This window comes from Mercenaria mercenaria, chromosome 12 (genome assembly GCF_021730395.1).
Source record: "Mercenaria mercenaria strain notata chromosome 12, MADL_Memer_1, whole genome shotgun sequence".
NCBI classification, from domain to species: Eukaryota; Metazoa; Mollusca; class Bivalvia; order Venerida; family Veneridae; genus Mercenaria; species Mercenaria mercenaria.
In genome coordinates this window covers 15051003-15073536 of record NC_069372.1, presented here as the reverse complement: position 1 = coordinate 15073536, position 22534 = coordinate 15051003, and the positions used below count along the sequence as shown (strand labels likewise).

The following is a 22534-nucleotide window of genomic DNA, read 5'->3' as shown; positions in this document are numbered from 1 at the left end:
CCAATGTGATTGAAGGGCAATACCCTAGCAAGCTCTTGATGTTGAATGGGGTTGCTAGTATGAGGTCCACAAACCTTTTGAAGGATGTGGCCTCCGAACTTCACACAAGTGGCTTGACTTTTAGTAACAATATTCCCCAATATTCTTAATTTGTCTCCGACCTTAGGTTCCCTAGAAACCATTTGAGGTTCAAATGACTGGATATTAAACTGGGCCTCTGACTGGCATAAACTTGTCAAGGAGTTTAGTGGAAGACAATGGTCATGACCTTCACCCATAAAGTTTGAAGTCCAATATTTGCCATCAAAATAGTTACTTTTGTAAGAACCCACCTTCAGACTGGGCAAATCTTATCTACCATTTTGTACCTTACTTTTACCTACTAGAGTTACATCAATTTCTCTTACAGGATATCTTATTGTGAGGCAGTTCCTATTGTCTTCTTGAACTACCATCAATATATATTACAGACCAGTATTAAAGAAAGTCACAGTATTCCAGTCATGACTGTTATTGGATTCCGGCTCCATAGAAGCTATATCTGCACGGTATATCTACTTGAGGATACAGTCGAGATTGACAACACGTTGGATGAAGTCTTTGTTGATGAATGAATCTACTGCACATTCATAACAATTACAGTTACAACATACAGCAGTTAACAAAATGTACAATTTGTGTGCATAAACATGAACTTCTAAATATAGTGATATGTCTGTTTCAAATTTAACATCATTATAGTGCACTGTTTCGGGAAATGTCTGTATATATTGTAAATTTGTCACTACAATGTGCTAAAATAGCTGACATATATATATTATTAAGTGTTAAAACAAAGTTTGTGTGCGTAGTGTTCTCATGAAGATGTAATCATGGGCCATGTAAATTAGGTTCTAGTTTCATAGTTTGATTGTTAAATGTATGTTTTTAAAGTTGAATGCAAAATATTTAAAACAAACAAAAAAATAATTGTAAGTTTGCTATTTTACAAAGATAAAATATGTGTTCACATTACAGAATACATGAAAATGTATAGTTTGTATGTTAGGTAACGTAAATTGTAACGTAGATTGTTTTTTAGATACATGTGTTTAAAGTTAAAATACAAAGCTATGTTAAACATATTTGGATTGATTTGTAAATTTGCTATTTTTAAATGATAAAGTACATTTAAAGTAACAGAACACAAGAAATAAAGTTTGTGTGTTCGGTAACGTAAATTGTAACTTAGTTTGATATATAAATACATGTGTTTTTAGTTAAACCTACAGTCTGAAATGCAAAACTATACTGTTAAAACAGAATTGAATTGAAATTTAGTTATTTTCAAATGACAAAGTATGTTTTATAGAAACTGAAGACATGAACAATAATTTGTATGTTTGGTAACGTAAAATGTAACGTAGAATTCAATGTAACATATCTTACACGTTAGAGGCTTGTTGATAAATAAATGAATAGTTGTATGATATGTTACTAAAGAGTGTTAATATAAAATTGATATGAACATTTTTAAGAAAAACATTTATATGAATTATGTATGATTGAAAAATAGCACATTTTGGAAGAATGACGTTACATTTTAAGAATCGCTAAAAGTCAGCTTTCTCTTAACTTATATCATTTTTTGTTGAATGTTGAACTGTTTAATGGTAACTTCATTTTTTATTACCTGGTCATCTAAATTTGCAGTAAAAACTTTATGCCAAAAGATGTTTCTTTTTTTAGGGTAACGTGCCTTTTTCCAATATTTTTCTTCTTTAACATTACATTTTAGACATTGAAATTTAATCAAATTGCAGCTTCTAGGTTACACCTTGAAATAACATATGCAAACTTGAAATGATTTACTAACATAATGGTACAATTTATCTTTAAAAATTGATAAACAAATTATATCCACTAACTGACAACTCTACGTGAATAGGAGGTGGATGACGAATGATTTCAAACGTAATTATTTTAACCAAATCGCCAACATGTCACAGAGAACTGAGGCGTCGAAATCCAAACCTTAATTAATTAGTAGTCCTTGGCTATCCATGCTGACCTTTACTGTTTTATATTATTTACATAAAACTGCATTTTTTGGACAAAAATCAAACATTTTTTGCCGTGTACAAAACATATATATATATAATTATATATAGCTATAGTGCAAATTCTAAGCGTTATTAAATAAATGAACAAAATACTTGCCTAGATTTAGACTTTAGCAGACTCTGTTTGATTGAGTCTGTTCATGAGAGGTAATGAAATGTGTAACACCTCTCACGCCTCCTAGCACCGGCTTAAGGACGGATTACACCAAACCGGAAGTGACTACTCAGTGTTACATGTGAAGTAGTCCAAAATGTAGTTCCATGCTATGGATGAAATCTGGTATAATGAGTGACATGAGGAGGTGACAGTTAAATTTTTGGCTTATGTTTATTGCTTATAGTATTGAGAATAGATCTAGACCATTTTCATTGTAAATTTCTTGGAATAAGTTTTATTCTTTGCGAAAAATGTCTACCTACGCGTAACTGCTAAACGGCTGTTTTCATGGGGGCATTTTTAGAGGGTGATGTTTCAGACTATTTTTCTTATATACAACATAACATGTCAATATTTTTCTACTTTTGATAAGAAGACATGTTATACTAAATGACCATAATATGGTTTTCATATCATTGAAATGCTCTAAAGTGCTGAAAATGAGGTCTGAATGTTTTGTTATTAATATGAAATAAATAAGGAATTGAATTGGTAGAATGTAACCTTAAGCGGAACTCTATTACACATATATTGAATAGACTCCATGATCCCAAAGGACCAGAAAATATAACAACACTGAATCCACTGAATCTTTAAAACAATACACTGTATAAAATCCGACCATTTTTCTTAAGTACAACTTTTATCCATGTAAGAACTTCTGAGTTTAGGCCATTGCATGTTCTGCTGAATTCTGAGTTTCAAACCAGTTCGGCAAAACTTTTAAAAGGTGATTTTTATTTAACCCTCATCGAGTTGACTAATGCTGATATATAGATACATGTATATCCAGCTTTTCAATCTTTCTTGGAAAAGACGATTTTCAGTAGAGCTTTTAATAATCTTGGCCTATTCTTTTCAAAAGGTGACTAGTACACAATTTTGTAATGTAGAATTTGCTTAAAATCTGATATTTGTGTGTTTATCAAATTCACATCTTTATAAAACGTACCATAATATAAAATATAACCCTAAGCTTTATCTATAAAAAAAACTGAAACATATGTTCGTTTTTATATTACTCATACACACCTTAAAGTTGAACTACTCCTGATCAAGCTGAATTAATCTGGTCTGGAGTTATATAGTTAAACAGACTGAGCACATGTATATGTAAGTGGTGCTTGGCCTTCAGAAGATAAGAATGAGCCAGACGTGTATTACCTATCCAGCGAAAGAGAGCAACATCCTCCCTTCCGAACAGATCTGTTTCCTTGGTGTCGTTCATCTAAAGTGGGTTCAGAATCATGTAGACCATTAGCCAGAAGTTGGGGGGGGGGGGGGGGGGGGGGGGGGGGGGGGGGGGGGGAGGATTTTGTGGACCATATTTTTTTCAAACCCCAATATGCAATGTGTGGCGAACATTTTGGCATAAAGTTTGCAACTGGCGAGCAGGGTTTTTCTCCATAACCACGGTTTATGGTAGTTCTGCACGTTTGAATCGAATTTTTTTCTACAGTGTGGAATTTAATTAAACTCTAATTTTTCAAAACCTCAGAATATACCTAGAAAATTCAGCAAATAAAAAAGATAGGGTCGTGTGCTTGATTTTTTGCTAGACTGTTCTGAAAAATATGGACCTCATGCAATATTTCATAATGGGAGTCTATGGGAAAATCATAACTTTCTTAACATTTTTGTGAATAGAAATTTTTTCTACAATGTAGAATTTGATGAAATTTCTCACAGTTGTAAATAAACACATGGCCTATAATATGGTGAAATAAAATTTATATGTCCGTGTGCTTATTTTTGAGATATTTGACCATGTTTAAAGTGAACTGGACATTTCACGCTAATTTTTAGACATAATTTTGAATTATTTAACGTGTCATATGTTTTAATATCATATTTTGATTTTAGAAATATAGAAATAGTGCCATTGTAATAAATTTACTCACGGGTTGCCATTAATTCATAAAATGATTTTCATTTCCGTACGCAGAATTCAGGCTTTATTCTACGTTTTCCGGATAAATGACGTTACGCCATCACATCCGGTTTATCAAACGTGCAGAACTACCTTAAAATACATTACCCACAAAACCTATATTATTTAATACTAACTAAATCAAGAAAACTCGCTGTCCTACATACCTCAGTTAATATCTAAAAACGGCACAATACCCAACTAAACTATACAACTTGTAATCAATGTAATATTGACATAATCATGGTATAAAGCATAAAATGTTAACATTATTTTGATACGAATTAATAGCATGCCGCAATAAGAGAGGTTAGACATTAATGTTCCATTAAAATCCTACAAAAAATTGTATTGGTCAGTAATGAACTCAAGGACATGTTTTAGAGTTTATTATTAATATATTTATTGACGGTCGTATGCCGTACCGAGATATGCTAGACTGACCACCGTGTTAGTGGTCAGTCAAGTGTATTCACGAAGTTTTCGTGCGTTATGGATTGATAAAATGTTTTCATTCGACGGTCTGAATAGGTAGATGTCGCATATAAACCTTTCTGTTCTACCATTATGTCAAGCGAAAACGACAATTATTTTTCCGCGCACAAAATAGACGACACTCCTAGTTTATCATCTCAAATTGTTCAACAAGACTCATCGGGCGAGGGCAGTTTAGGACGACAGCCGTTTTTTCAAAGTTCTTCAAGCATGCAGTTAGCAATTTGTGCAAGAAAGGGGACCACGTAGTGACACTCGAGGACATTTCGGCCAACTAGAAGGAGGCGCACGTGGCCCTATTACAGGTAAGCCCTCAGGGGATTGTGAAGGGAATGTTTTTGAAGCTTTTGGACTTTTTAGATCTTACTTTGACAGTCAATTAGTGACTTAAAGAAACAGTTTTCTGTCGGTGCAGGCAGTTCGAGCAACACCAAAGTAAAAGATAAAGTACCTAAGTTTAAGATTGAATCACACAGGCAGCAGTTTGTATTTAACAGCGACGTTTTTGACTCTGTTGAAGAAATTATTATTCATTCTGAGGATTCAGCACATGTTAATCTCTCGCTAAGAATTTGCTGAAAAAAGTGCAGTATAGAAATAAACTCATTAAGATCGCAGAAAATTCCCCTAGGGGCTGGGCCACGGTCCGCGAATACGAGACCCCTTCACTTGGTGTCGATAGTGAAGACGAAAAGAAACTAAAATCTGCTGAAATTAAGGTACTTCCGCCATCTTGAATTTAGAGTGACCTTCATTTGCGGTGTGAAAATATAGTGAACCAAAGCTTTCAAATGCAGCTATTCCATAGCAAAAAACAGCTCAGTTTGCAAGACCTCAACTAACAGAAGCTGTATAAGAAGTAAAACTGAAATTTGGAAATAAAGATAAAAGCTAGCTGGGTGAAACGAATTTTAAACACAGACAATAAAGGTGCTTGGAAATCGTTTTATTTAATGGAAATTAATAAACTCGGTGGAAAAATGCTTTTTGAATGCAACTTCATGGACTCCGATAATACTTCTAAAATCAAGAATACCTTCCTTTAAGACGTTATTTCAAGTTGGTCTAAAATTAATTCTGAAAAAAACTTTTTAAAACGTATCCACAGAAATTATTTGGAATAATTCATTGATCAAATTATCAGGGAAAACTATCTTCTACAAAACATGGTGGGAGAAAGGGACAAAAATGATTAAAGATTTGTATAGCTATGAAAACAAACGATTCTATAAATTTGAGGAATTTCAAACTCTTTATGGAATTGGAAATAAATATTATCTTCATTACCATTCCCTTATATTAAATATTCCCTCTGCCTGGAAAGAAAAAATAACTTGAATCAGAAAAGGTAAATGAAAACGTGGGAGAAGCACACTATCTTATTAATAAAAGAATGCAGTTGAAAAAAACCTAACAAAATCTTGTACAATAAATATTTAGAAAATAATAATAACAATAAAATCGTAACAGCAGAACAAAAATGGAACGAATGTTTTGTAAATTTAAATTGGAAGAATATCTATATGATACCTTTTAAGACTACTATTGAGGCTAAGTTGAGAGTATTTCAATATAAATATGTTATGCGGATTATATTACCAACAAATTTCTTCATAAATGTAATATTTCTCGGTCCAGTCTCTGTGACTTTTGTAACATGCATGTAGAAACATTCCAACATTTATTCTGGGATTGTACATATATACAAAATTTTTGGTCAAGCTTATTAAACTTTCTTTCACAACATAATTTGAAAATCGATTTAAACTTCCGTAGTATTTCAAGAAAGAGAAGAGCTAGAAAGACACATTGCGACATTAAAAGGAAAACTTGCTTCACATAGCATGAAATGGGATCATATAGAGCTATGAGAGAAGATGTCGGTTTGTTGGCGGATGGATTTAAGAAACTTTTTAAATATAACCTCCATTCACTTCATTCACTATGTATTTTTTTGTTTAAAATATTAAGATCTTAAAAAAAATATCCATAAGCAGTACATGCTAAGATTAAGATTGTATCTCTTTACTAATATTTTTTTTTTCAGCTCTTAACTTCTTCGCTATGCAGCCTTGTTTACATGTTGTATTGTATAAATTGATGTACTGTTTTATATGGAATGGAAAATAAACGGGTTATCACTAGATAACTCAAAAAAAAAAAAAAAAAATTCGGAAATAAACAAAGCAGATATTTTACCTGTAATTTTCCAAATTTTCGGTTACATTTTACGTTATTAGAAATTCATGAATGTCAAAAGTTAGTTCAAAGTTTCAATTAATGCATAGGAGAATTGTCTTACTGAATAGAACTAAACTTATTTCAAAATCTGTTTTCAAATCTGACCACTGCATGTATTCAAACGAAAGTACATGTTGCTATTTTCAGCATACATAGAAGTAGTGCCAATGTGTGGACAAGATTTTTTCTATGTATGGTGTAGGCTACCAAACTGCCTAAAATTGTAATTTGAACAAGATTTAGCAACGATCCAAAATTCATTTTAAAGGTTTAATTTATTATAATGGAACTGATGTATTTACGCGCTGCTTACCACGGATAATTCGGCGGAAATGGAATTTTCGGCACTTTCTGCGATAACTACCGAAATTACTAAACGTAACTTTTTCACACATACGTAGTTGTATATTTATAAATTATATAAACAATCGAAATATTTGCTTTATCACAATATATGCAAACATTTTTTTAGACAATCTTGAAACTTCGGACCACTGTATTTCCGCATACTGGTCCGAAACAAGTTATAGTGATTCCATATTAGATGTTTTATGCGTCGTAAACTAACCAATTTTGTTTTATCAATGTTTTATATAATTTGAGAATTTATGCAGAATGTTTAAACACAGTGAGAATAAATCGCAGAAAAAAATGTACAGCCAAATATGTTAGGAGGTAATATAATTTGTATACAATTGTAGATAACTACGAAACATTTAGAAGCTTTGAAACAAAATGCAATCAGTTGAACCTTTCGCACGAAAACCTGATGATTAAAATCAGAAATATCTCAAAAGTATTTTTTTTGTATCTTGGCTCTTCGTTAAAGAATGATATTTTTTTTAACACTTTCATAGTTTTAAAACTAATAATAAATGCGTATGCAAGTCCGGCATAGAAATGGACACTGACTTGAGCCTACATTACTGCGATGTTAACAGCGGAAGAAGCGGTCCAGTAATAACACTGTCTACGAAACCAAGGATCACGAGTTCTTCATCTGAAAATTACGAACATTGGGATCAGTGTCCAGTATACACCTGAAAATAATAGTCTTGCTATTTGCCGAGTGCACACTTGTTTTCTGTCGTCGTTTATATAGAGTAGACTTTGAAATATTCGTACACATGCATAATCTTATAACCATTTCTTTAATGTATGTTCTCTAAAGTTAACAGATAACTGGCTCAACTGAGACACCATACTTTAAAGTAAATTCAGTATTATTCACCACGAGGTTCAAAATGCACGGGAGTCTCGTGATAGTACATGCCTTTAATTTCACATGGTTGAAGTGTAAACAAATAGTTAAAATTGCTTCGTTTTATTTATTAAGTTTTCTATAATCTAGTCATACGTCAGTTTCTGTGAAAGTTAACCAGAGACAACCAAGGGCGTTGTCTTTAGCAGCAAAAGTAGAGACCTCTGTATTGATTTGACTTTAAAGCGTTGTTTTCTTTGAATATCTGCAAGACATGACTTCAGAAATTCCATAACTCGCTTCCAAAATAGCCTTTTGGTAAAATTACAGACTTATATTCATCCTTGTTTTTATATATGGTTGCCCACGTGACCAAAGGCATGACTTTCTGTGTTATCCCGTTGTTCATGATATTTACTGGTGTTTCTTTCAGCTTCGTGTTGGGCCCGCCCGCTTAGCTCAGTAGGTAGAGCATTGGTCTACGGATCACGGGGTCGTGAGTTCGATCCTCGGGCGGGGCGTATGTTCTCCGTGACTATTTGATAAACGACATTGTGTCTGAAATCATTAGTCCTCCACCACTGATTCATGTGGGGAAGTTGGCAGTTACTTGCGGAGAACAGGTTTGTACTGGTACAGAATCCAGGAACACTGGTTAGGTTAACTGCCCGCCGTTACATGACTGAAATACTGTTGAAAAACGGCGTTAAACCCAAAACAAACAAACAAACAAAAAGCTTCGTGTTGGCTTCCCTCATTGAATTAGAAATATTCATATATCTAACACATATGATACCAAGTTGTGTGCATTATTCAGCTTCTTTTATCATATCTGTACCAAAGGAACATGCTCTCTTTTGTTTAGCGTACTCTGCTTTAAATTCATTAAAGATAAGAAACAGTCGTATATTTGTCACATATGATGCCAAGCTATGTACATCATTAAATTTCTTTTATAATCACTGTACAAAGGGATCACTTCTCTGTTGTTAGATTTATTAAGTATTCTGGTTTACATACATTAACGAGAATCAAAAAATTGTATCATTGCTCTAATGCATTTTTGAGAACAATATTAGCTGCATGTCGTCGGTATCAATAGGACTACTTATATTCATGTTTAAAGGCACATCACATGCCAAGCTCATTTACGTAGAGAAAGCTCTTGCTTCCTGGATGAGTTTCTTTTAGTACGTTGAACCAGTCTGTTATAAAGTCGCATTTTTATCGCAGCGGAAGTATAATATCAAGACCGATTTCGGGCAGTTTAAACAACATATCATCATGCAAGACGACATGCAAAGTTTGGTGTGCGTCCGAAAAGTACACATAAATTTTGCTTCCATTTTCTTTCACATTTTTCCATAATTTCATATTATAGTGAAAATTTACCACGCGCTCTTGCGGCCATTTGTATTGATGAATCACAACAATATTAGCATATTGACAAAGGGTCACTACAGAAACAATTATGTGAAATAATTTCGAAAATCGGGCTGGCAGTTTCTGACAAGCAGATTTTCAAGAATTTTCTTTTACGTTGCCATAGAAAAGATTTTTTTAACACAAGTGAAAGAAGACCACACATAAAATGTCCCAGTGAAGGTTTGGTTAATATTGGCCGCGTTGTTTCGGAGGAGATGTTGTTTGAAGAAATGTATTGCCAGAATTCGACTGAAATAGCTCACGCGGGCATTTTGTGCTCATGTGAGCTAAAAAAAGGAAAGGGCTTTTGGAACTTAGTCATTATAGCAAAGTGGTGTATTAAAGAGCTTTACATGCGAGTAGACCGTTTGGGATGCTTTGAGGGCCCCATGTAATCAAGTCTTAGGGGTTATTGACTTGGGTTGTTGTCAGCGCCTAGTGTGATCTACTATGGATCACTGACTTGGAATGTTGTGAGGGCCTCGTGTGATATGGCCTTGTGGAACATTGACCTGGGTTGTTATAAGCGCCTCGTGAAATTTGTCTATTGGAACATTGACCTGGGATGTTATAAGCGCCTCGTGAAATTTGTCTATTGGAACATTGACCTGGGATGTTATAAGCGCCTCGTGAAATTTGTCTATTGGAACATTGACCTGGGATGTTATAAGCGCCTCGTGAAATTTGTCTATTGGAACATTGACCTGGGATGTTATAAGCGCCTCGTGAAATTTGTCTATTGGAACATTGACCTGGCATGTTATAAGCGCCTCGTGAAATTTATCTATTGGAACATTGACCTGGGATGTTATAAGCGCCTCGCGTGATCCATTCTTATGGAACATTGACCTGAATTATTGCAAGCGCCTTGTGTGATCCAGTATAGACCATTGACCTAGGATTTTGTAAGCGCTTTGTGTGATCCAGGCTTGTGGAGCATTGACCTGGGATGTTGTAAGCGCGGATCGTGGACCAAGCACTACCTTTTAGAATATGATAAGAAAATTGTACAGTCGTTTGTGAACAGGTCATAACTTAATAAATACAAGAATATTTGTATAAGACAATAGTTTTATTTCTTTTCTTACTCTGTGACAATCAAATATAATCGCAGTCAAAAGTATATCTAGAGCTTATATTCCTTACGAAACAAGATAGGGTAGTTAAAATCATAAGAGCATCAAGTACAAAAAGGTAAAATTTGATGAAGTCTGATTAAATTGTCTTCACACAACAGCTCTTGATGTTACATCAGTTGTTTCCCATGATTTCGGCGATCCATTGGGCGTAGTATGCAACCTTTGTGTAAATTCCTGGGTATACTCCAGTGCCACAACCTTTCCCGGCAGAAACAACGCCGACAACCTCGTATTCGCCGCCGGGACCTGTCGGGCACAGAAGCGGTGAGCCGGAATCACCCTGAAATGATAAAGAGTACATTCTTTAGAGTTCATATAGAAACGGTAGAGAATTAGAGTAAAAATTACGGGGTATTCACATACTACTAAACTCTTATTCAGTTTAATAACTGTCCGTACATAACAATACATCAAACTTGATCAACAACACCATATACAGTCTGACTAAGCATAAGTCAATAATCATAAAGTTTATGATGCTTGAAATTTCTCCATTTGTTCTCCTTGACTTTTTTTGTTGGATTGTTTTTCCTGTGAATGAGGACTGGGGTTGTATTTTATTACATCTGAACATGTTCCAGAATGTTAGATACACATGCAGACGCGCCAGAAACAAAAGGTTTTAAATAAATGCGACCTTGTATGATCTATTCATATTGATATACCCGAAGCATTGCTAAATGATACTTATTTCACTTGGATAATGGTTACTTTAGACTTTATCATAGATTCCCTGTTTAAAACCTCAAACTTTAAAATAAAAGCAAAGTATTAAATCCATATAATATTTTTATGAAACTTTGAAATGTTGTAGTTTTTAGCATTCTCTAAGGGCATGTGTGGTCAAAAAATGAATTTGGTTTCTGAAATAGTGCGAGATTTATTTCTAAAATCACAATATGTACATTGTAAAAATGCTTGGTTTTACCCAAGCGGACACTGGCAGGTACTCCAGAGAATGCAGCTCTCTGATTGGTCCGTTAGAATTCCTGACGTATTGTTTAAATTTGAACTGCTCTCACAGGGCCATAACCTGGCCTTAAATCCTGCATGTGCGATACTGATTATTGAAGAAAAAAGTGACATTTTGTGAATGATGAGATGCTGTCTCTACTCTTTGGACAATTTATATAAATATTGCAATTCTTTGTGAGGGATTGGGTGTGGGGGTGGGGTGACAGAGAGGTATAAAATGTTTATCCCAAGGTGTAATATACACATTTCGGGGATTAATTTTTTTTATATCACCCTCTATTTATTTTATTATAGCAAAAACAAAATATCTAAACATTTATAAAAATCAACATAATGGATTAAATAATTTATTGAAATAATTGAGAATGGATTAAATAATTTATTGAAATAATTGATAAATATTAGAACATATAAAATATATATAACATACTGTATACATTGTACAGTACTCCCTTTTCTGTATTTTACTTATGAAAACTCGACTGTCATAAGATGACATCATTACAAGCAAAATCAGTAAGTGTCAAATCAACTTGTAATAATAATAATAATAATAATAATAATGATATTAATTATGATAAATTATTATTATAGATTATAACAATATTTATTTAAAGAAGGTAATACATGAAGATGTATAACAATTTCAAACACAGTTATCCTAAACCCATCACTAAAGTATTTTATCTTTAGATATTTGCTTCAAATGTAGATAATCCTCATGAATTACTAAATATAAAGATAAACAGTGAATATGGAATTGCATTCATAATTAAATGTCATGAGAAAAATATCATTGCGCACGAGATATTAAATTACTTGGGAATATGTTAAACCAGTGAGGAATTTGCCGGGAGCTATATCTACTGCCGAGAAACAATTCCGACATTTTGAAATTGCGTATTATTTATATCTGATATATACATTTTATAGTATTTATGCGCTGACGTATCGAAAAGTGTTTGCATCAGCAGAAATGATGCCATTTATGGAAAGAGATGAAACAGTAATACTGTTATTACTGACGTTGGTAGTTATAGCAATACATTGTAGTAACAGCGATGCTTATATTACAACTTTAAATGTCCACAGCAATAATAGTAATACGACAGCAAATAGCAATGATACTTCTGTTACTGCTCTACTGTAAACTTGACACCGATGTATTTTAAATATTTATCACATATCGGATTCACAGTAAGTCTTGTATTGTTTTTCCGAGAACAGTAGCTATTTTATGTTAACGTCATAGGGAAAAAATAAAGGTCTTTTTATATACTCATTTTTAATCCCCGTTAATTTACAGTGAGAAGCGTCAATATTTTGCCATACTGACGTTCAAAATTTGTCATTTGTGAAGTCACTTTCATGTTTGTCGTCACGTTATTTGTCAAGATTGATAAGTGTATTATATATGTAAAACAAAGATATGGTAATAGATTGCAAAACTTTGGTTATTATCGACGACAATTTAATGCTATTCAGATTAAAAATCAAATTATATCATTATATAATAGTTGTAAGTGGTAGCTGCATAAATTATTATGTTAAAACATGTTATAAGATTTGCAATATTTCCGTTGCAGAACAAGTGCATATTTCTCGAAACAAATCGAATATCATATAAATAGGCCCTTCCAGATTTTGATGGCGAAGGGAGATCCAAGGTGCCGTTACAGGTATTCTCTTTCAAGCATGGGCGGGCACATGGGTAGAACCATCGGCTCTCCGTAAGCAAGCTAGATGGAACGGTAGTCAAGTATTGTTGAATGAACTTCGCGCCTGTTACCTAATTTGCAAATAATTGCTTAAGTACTATTTCATCGAACAATGATTATCTCATGATTTGGATTATTTAGCGGGTCATTTTCACATTCGTTTGTGTCAATGACGTTACTGTATGTCGTTTGCATTAGAGATCGGACCTCGCGTGCTGGAAAACAGAATAAAAAGCAGTCTTGTAGGCCTAATAGACATTCAAAAAGTACACCATTACATTTGCTTTCTCCGAGGGTGCTTGAAGAGACACTAGTTTGTCTTCAATTTCCTTTATGTAGACGAAGAATACCTCTGTCAAAAGTTTCAAATGAGTTTTTTGGCATACAGACTAAGTCGTGACAGTTTTCGCTATATTAGTTAGATAATCTAGATTTTTCTTAAAATATGAAACAATCGTACAGAAAATAGCCTATAGGTTACATGTTATTATTTGATGAAATCATGGTAGATAAAATGTATATTTGTGTGAAACTTTTTTGTTGACACCAGGTCAGTTCCCAGCAGTCCAAGCAATTGGCTTTTATGAAAAATCAAATACAATGTATGTGTACTGTCTGCTACTTAAAGATATGCTGGTAGTGTAGGCCTACCAGCCTGACTAAAATGCAAGATTTTCCTTATTCAGGAAATGATTTTTACCAGAATGCCTTTATCATGCACCGCATTGCTATCTTTTTTTACAGGGCAGAAATAAACATTGTGATCTTACATTGCATGCGTCAGAGTTTCCGTTGTTGTCTTTCTGATGTTGCGATTGTTTGTTTTCTGGTACCCCGGCACACACCACGGATTCGTCAACAATCATATGAATATCACCTTCACTGTACTCGAGCTTTCTGTAGGCATCACCGCACGTGTAATTGTTGATCACATACAAAGTAGTCTTGAGGGGAATAAACATACCCCAGCCGTAAGGTTCTGAAAAAACATGTTGACAGAATAAGGACTTGTCTGTCAGCTGTAGGTCCACGTTAATATATTGTCTTAATTAATTATAAGTTTTCGCTCGATGACCCCAGATTCAGTAATTGACTATCTGACTACTTCTCTGATTAAATGCTCTAACGCGTTTACTGCAGTTATACTGCCCAATCTTACCAGCGCTGCACAGACAGAATTCGCCAACCATACTGTAGGATCCAACTATTCAGTGCCACAAAGACATTGTTGTAGCGAGGCGGAAAAGCGTTATTTGCAGAGAACAAATACGTATGTGTAACACCCACGTGAAAAATGGTACGAATAGCTCCCTTGCTTTGCTCTCAGCATTAAAAGGGACAATAGCTTCTCTTCTCTTATATCCTCGTGGCAATAGATTCCCTCAGGAATTATGTGAGTGAATAATATAAGTTGTAGAACTTGCTTCTCAACCGACCTAACATAGATTAGTATAAACACCCATACATCCAGAAAACCAACGTACTTATTAAAGATAATCACCCAAAGAAAGGGGAAAAAAAGGTTCATAGGCAGTCAGGAGATCAGACAGATAAGCAAACAGATAGACAAACAGACAAATCTTCACTGAAAGATAGCAAACAGAAACTCACTACTGGCCAACTGCCCCCAGCCTCCAATTTGACATTCAGTATCATCCTTCACTCTAGTGTTGTTAGATGTAGGAATAACATCGACAAACGTTGTCAGAGCTGCCTCTTCCTTCAACTGTATCAACGCGATGTCGTTCTTTAAATTATCTGAAACAAGAAGTTTTGTTATATAGTATATACCTATAAATAACAAACTTAATTTGTTATCCTCTCATATAAAACAAATAATCCAATCGGAATATATCCTTAAAAAGCTGAGACTTTCTGTCTTTCTTTCTGTGATTTATTTCACACACCCCATTGTTGTTATTTTTCTACAGTAGAGCTAACAAATACGTTTTTAAACAGCAAAAGTTGTTAAATTTATGTATGGCATTGTTCAAATGTTACAAAAATTTGTTTTTCTGTTTTAGATATGGAAATGTTCAAATGAAATGTTTGACTGTTGTGAAAAAAATATGAAAAAAGGCTTAGCCTTTACAATGATTACTGAATAAAGAACTCACTAGTTTCGTGAGGTTTGAATCCTGGATGTATGAAGAATCTCTCTGGTTTGATAATCTGTTCTCCGATGTCTCTCAAATACTGATTGTGTTCTCCCAGCACGACGTTCCAGTTATTTTCCACCGACAGGTCGTCGAAAAACCTTTTATATAGAAAAGCGAGGAGTTTACATAGATGTGCACAGAACTGTGCGCTCGAGTTAACATATCAAAACTGAGTACAGCGCGTGATCGCGCCCAAATCCCAATGTTGTATAGGTATGTTTACTTCCACTTAGAAGAGCGAAGTACGAACTAATCTGCCTAAGAACTCGTAAGAAAGTACGGTGGGTTGGTGGTAGCCAGAAATTAAAATGCACTAAATAAGAAACAAAGAAACAGAAGATTAAATTTATTATCATTGACAATGATTTTATACGCTAGCTAAAGTCACAGTAACTCTATTTTCGTGCCTTTGATATAAAGCTCTAATTGTTCTTCCGATTTTGTCAAATATATAAAATTGTAAGAAATAAGACAGTTTAAGATTATAATAAATGTAGAACATTTTGATATATATTCTGATCAAATAGTTTCATGGTCCATTTTAAGAATATATTTGGACATGAGCCTATACAATTCAAGCACTATTTTGCAATACACGTTGAAGCGATGTAGGCTTCCAGCTAGGTTTGTACACAAAAGGAATTAATAATCTGAAATGTTACAAAATGAGCCGCGCCATGAGAAAACCAACATAGTACATTTGCGACCAGCATGGATCCAGATCAGCCTGGGCATCCGTGCAGTCTGGTCAGGATTCATGCTGGTCGCTAACGGTTTCTCTAACTGCAATAGGCTTTGAAAGCGAACAGCATGGATCCTGACCAGACTGCGCTGGTCTGGATCCATGCTGGGCGCAAATGCACTATGTTGGTTTTCTCATGTGGTGCGGCTCAAATGTTATAAGAACATCTTCAAACACTTTATATTGACTAAAATAGGCACAGACGGCTTAACAAACTTTACATTCTGTGCCTAGTGTGACAACATATGTTTTATTATATTTTTGCAATGTTATTAACGCCAGCTAACGGTGGTAACGACAGACGTAGATATACGTTGTGGGGCCTATCAAGAAATCCGAGAGTAGTGACTGAAAAAAAAAATCAACTTTACCCGACACAGTGTCCGGCAGTCAGGACCCATTTCGGATGTATCAGTGCTCCTCCGCAAAGATGTTTCATATGGGTTTTACGTGTGAACGGAAAAGGTTGCAAATAATGTAAGGAAGCCAAGAAGGGCCATTCTCCTCGTTGCATCGTATGACCGCCGACAATGCGTGTCTCTCGGAGCATTACATCGGAATAAACCACCGCACCGTTTAAAAGAGCGCACAGGGCTGAAATAGAACGATATGGTTCGTAACATTACAAGTTTGAAAATTATATTTAATGGAATGAAAAACAAGTATTGTGACCTAAACGAACGCGGTTGCAAAATTAAATACTGAATATACAGAGGATACTCTGTCTGCCCTCCGTGTAAGACCGAAAAAGCTGTCCTCATACATATTTTCACAAAAAAAAAAAAAAAAAAAAAAAAAAAAAAAAAAAAAAAAAAAAAAAAAAAAAAAAAAAAACGCCCCAGAAAATTGACATTGAAGTATATTTCAACTTTCTTCGTTATATCCTTAAAATGGTGTTGACCAGTTTTTACCCATTTAATAGTTCCGTACCAGTGGAAGATATATTTGATGAACTTCTCCGTGAAATTATCAAATATATTTCACCCTAATATTTCAAATACCCATAGAAAAAAACATAAATATTCCTATATTTTAGCCGATTTGTAGTTCCGTACCAGTCGAAAATTATTTGATAAACGTCTTCGTAAAATTATCAGATATATTTCACCCGAATATTTCAATTACTCACAGAAAAATAAATGCATGTATTGCTATTTTTTTACCCATTTTGTAGTTCCGTACCAGTGAAAAATATTTTTGATATTTTTCTTCATGAAATTATCACATATATTTTACCCTAATATTTCAATTATTTACAGGGGGAAAAAAGTATTTCTACCCCAAATCGTACCATTTGTTTCATTAAAATGTAAACATATTTGTTCTAACTTAAGAAAACCCAAAAGTATAAAATTAGTTTCATTAAACCGGAAGTGATGGCGTAACGTCATTTTTCCGGAAAACGTAGAATAAAGCCTGGATTTGGCGTACGAAATGAAAATATTTTTTTGAAATAAAAGCAACCTGTGTGTAAATTTATTACAATGACACTGTTAGTATATTTCTAAAGTTAAAATATGATATTAAAACATCTGACACGTTAAATAATTCTAAATAATGTATTACAATTAGAGTGAAATGTGCGGTTCACTTTAAACATGGTCAAATATCTCAAAAATAAGCACACGGACCGATACATTTTATTTCACCACATTATAGGCCATATGTTTATTTACAGCTGTGAGAAGTTTCATTAAAATCTACAATGTAGAAAAATTTCTATTCGCGAAAATGTTATGAAAGTTATGATTTTCTCATAGATTCCCATTATGAAAAATTGCGTGAGGTCCAAACTTTTCAAATCAGTCTGGCAAAAAAACAATCTTTTTTCTTTGCTGAATTTTCTAGGTATATTCTGAAGTTTTGAAAAATCCGAGTTTAATCAAATTCTACATTGTAGAAAAAATTTCGACCCGAACGTGAAGACTACCTTAAGACAACACATTTTTGCAAGTTAAACAAAATGAATAAAAAAGAATGGTTAAAAACGTAAGACAACACATTTTTGCAAGTTAAACAAAATGAATAAAAAAGAATGGTTAAAAACTTAAGACAACAAACTTTTGCAAGTTAAACAAAATTAATAAAAAAGAATGGTTAAAAACTTATGACAACAATTTTTTTGTAAGTTAAACAAAAAGAATAAAAAAGAATGGTTAAAAACTTAAGCTAAACAAAATGAATAAAAAAGAATGGTTAAAAACTTAAGCTAAACAAAATGAATAAAAAAAGAATGGTTAAAATCTTAAGACAACAATCTTTTGTAAGTTAGACAAAATGAATAAAAAATGGTTTAAAACCTAAGACAACAATTTTTGCAAGTTAAAAAAATGAATAAAAAAGAATAGTTAAAAACTTAAGACAACAATTTCTTGCAAGTTAAACAAAATGAAAAGAAAAAGAATGGTTAAACTTACCGTATAAGAGATTCATACTCTTGGTTTATTTTGCGACGTGCAATTTTTACACGAACGAAAAAAATAACCAAGCACTGATTACTTGAGGGCCTCAAAAATGTAACTGAAGCTCAGTGACTATGTAACATTTTCATAATTACTAGAAATAAGCCGATTTTCAGCTAAAGTAATGAATGATTAGTTGGGTAACAGACCACAAATTATCCCCCAACAAAACCTTCCCCAATTAGGGTAATTACGCTAAGTCCGCGTGTTAGGTGACCGCTAATTATCCTCAGACAGATAATTGATCATAATAATCGAGAAGTATATGTTATTATGTTATGTTCAATATACTCGAACCATAAACATTTTGTTGATGAAATTACTGAGCTGCGGTGAACTAATGGTTAAGACGCCTGCCACGCAACCAGGAGGCCTAGATTGAAGTCCTGACAGGAGCGTGTCTTGTTAGTGAAGAGAGACCGGTTGGTGAGCCACCAGCTACTTAATGTGGTAACCGACTGCCTACCTGGCTGGTGCCTGGCATTGAAAAATAAGAATCGGGAAATATTACCTCTAAAAGGAAGTAGGTGTCTCATAAGCCAACCTGGCTGACCCTTTCAGTAGGGATGACACCATAATAAACAAACACTTTACTTCACTTTTACTTTTATATATGGACTTTTATTGAGCAACAAATATACCCCCTCCCACCAAAAACACACACACACAAAGAAAGAAAGAAAATATGACGGCTACTGGATAAAGTTCAAATACATTGTAGAACGTATACTTTCAGAGATCTGTGTTTACAGAAATATAACAGTTACTACGTATATGATCTTTGTAAAATGTATTTGTTTTTGCATTATAATTTTTGACAACACCTATAAATACCAATGTGGTAGGCAGGCCCTAACTTAAAATGGACATTTGATAAAGCTTAATATACTTGTATAAAAGTGCAATTTCTCCTACCCATGTCACATTTTAGGGATAGGTCAGCTTGAGTCAGTCTTTTCGCCTGAGCATCAAACGAGATTGTTTGAAAATGATCACAACCTGACTAATCTAGAAGACTTATTACATTTCTGAGATGCTGGTATTACCTACAGCTTATTACCATTTTTATGAGAAGCAAAGCTGATCAGACATAGCCTATAATCCACACGTTAATTACAAACTTATTTTTAGAATTGTTCGGAAAAATATTTCATTATTTTCCTACACTAGTAACCGGCATTATGTTTATATTTCACATACAGAACGCCTGCAAAATCACAAAAAAAAATTCTGTGTCTAATAATATTTTATACACCTTCAGACGTCATCGAAAAATAAAACTGGATTATGTTGTAGTAACTAAGTACTAGTAATAAAATAAGCATAGTTTTATATATGAAAGACTTGCGTGAATTTGAATTATTTGACATTTGGTCTGAGAGTCAAGGCCAAAAACGTTTAACGCCGTATCCCAGAAATGAGGCAAAGGTTGAGCTATATCATGATGTTACAGTATCCTTCAAGAAACTTTTAAGGATGGACGTCGGTCTGAGCAACTTTTCAGTAAAATTTAATGACGATTTCAAAATCGTTGGTATCTAATGAATGCAAATTAGCCTCACATTCGGTTAAATTTTGTTATTGACTGGATGGTAAAAACGAAATTTATGTGCCATTCCTTATCAAAGATCTTATCTTATTTTCCTGAAATAATTAATAATTTACGTTCGTTGTCATAAAAAAGGTACTTAATTATTATATACCGAATAAAATGTAAAATGTTGGGATTGATGTACCCCCGCCCACCTTAGTACATATATACTTATGCAAGAAAATCTTAACTTCTAATCCTTTATAAAAAACAAAACATTACTTTCATGTTTGCTATAAAGAAAACAGGAATAATTAAATAAAAATTCAGATAACTTCCATTCGGCTAAAACTAAAGTTTTTGTTTGCATACTGTCAGTCCTATTCTTTGCTAGTGAGAAATAATGAAAGTGTTGCAAAAGCTGTACAAGCGCACAATTTTAAAAAAAGTTCCCCACTTGGAATGTCAAAAGGGAAGCAAATCCATCAGTATCATCTTTATTCAATATGTCAGCCATTTCAATTTGTTAAACTGGAATTATTCCGAAATTATTATATAAATGAGTTAACACCACCATATTTTTATATTTTGATGACTTTTATTCACTTCTGTGCTAGCTTTGGTCTAATTTCTGGCAGCTGTTGCTGTATGTAGTAATGAGATCACCCAAATTTAAGATAGTTAAACTATCAACAAAATACGTTATTTGGTTACAGACTATTCAAATTAAGATGGCAACCATTTTCCAAACGACTGCCTTAACTTCGATCAAACAATGTACATACGGAAGAGGTATAGCTCATCAAATGATCATAGCTATAACAGAAATCATCTGATATCAATTTGAATATGTTACAGAGGATTTTACCGCTCACAATATGACTACCTGAAATAGGTTACAATGGCCGCCAAACATGCATATGGATAAGATATAGCTGCCGTCTAAATATTCATTGCTGTAATAGAAGTCATCTCATTTTGTTAAAATAAATTTCTCTCAAAATTCCATAAAACGTGAGTACTCTGAGACATTATTGACCTAAGATTTTTGCAAGATGTCCTTGCAAATAACCAAATATATTGTGCAGAAGGTAGTAAACAGTTATAATGCAGAAAAGTTACATTCTGCTTGCATTTTTACCAATATCTAACTTTTATATTCATCCACTTTATCATTTTGAGTGTCATATAGACATTCTATGCCAAACTTGATGGAATTAAACATGTTGAAAAATTTCACCCAAACTGTAGACGAGTAGCTTTAAAATAATTTCCATTGAAATATATATTTTTTGTTTTAATCCAGATAGCGCCATTTTCAAAATACATTCCTGAAAAGACGTCATAATAATATAATTTAAATGCTGCTTTTATTACTCTCAATGTTTATTCAAAAGGTTTTGAATGCAACGAATATTTATTTGTATCAGGATGATTGCCTATTAGATGTTACATATACAGTGTATCAGAGTAAAATAACGAGTAATGGAGAATCGAAGATATAATGAAACTGTCACTTTCATTTAATAGTCAACTGAAATAAAAATCATTGTACAAACACTTATATTTTCTGTGTTTTTTTTTCAAATCTAAAAGGATTTATAAAGTTTATTTTCAAATGCAACTTGCATTTCTGTCAAAACTTAGTTGAGTTTTTACGACATCTTTACAAAAGACAAAGCCCGACCTGATTACACACACGGAATCATAACCTATCACAGCAGTTTATTCTACATATTATAGAAAAGAACAGAACATAATTTTATTTCTGTAACTTATACATATAAAGTATCTCGTTACATACATACATTTTAAAATATAATAATTTCTAGGTCACATGATAAACTTATAAAAACAAGGATAAATATCAAATCTTAAGTAGAGAAAAAAAGAACAACATAAAGCATATTGAGGTCATATTTGATGTGTGGAGAATAGACAAAAATACATTTTGCTGTATCAATACATTTTAAATATAATAATTTCTAGGTCCCATTTCAAACTCATAAAAAGGATAAATATCAAAATTTAAGTAGAGAAAGAAAGAACATGTTGCATATTGAGGTCATATTTTATGTGTGGAGATTAGACGAAAATACATTTTGTTATATCAAAACATACATGGCATACTATCATACGTTGTGCATGTTATACAGGTCATACAGTACCAAAAAACCCCGAGAAACTTATCACAATTAATTTATACATGCATTAAGAACGCTGATAAAGTCAATTGCACTACGGATGTCTAAAATGT

At 33.3% G+C, this 22534-nt stretch overlaps 1 protein-coding gene across 1 annotated transcript; it reads right to left on the bottom strand.

The window, feature by feature from the left end:
• Positions 1–10648: 10648 nt before the first annotated feature.
• Positions 10649–18916, bottom strand: LOC123535369 (mast cell tryptase-like). Its single transcript, XM_045318000.2, has 6 exons — positions 18702–18916; positions 16656–16878; positions 15501–15640; positions 14995–15141; positions 14154–14362; positions 10649–10970 (listed from the first exon to the last, which is right to left on the bottom strand). Exons 1-6 carry the CDS (start codon positions 18715–18717, stop codon positions 10803–10805), a joined length of 903 nt encoding a protein of 300 aa, XP_045173935.2. The 5' UTR covers positions 18718–18916; the 3' UTR covers positions 10649–10802.
• Positions 18917–22534: the final 3618 nt, after the last annotated feature.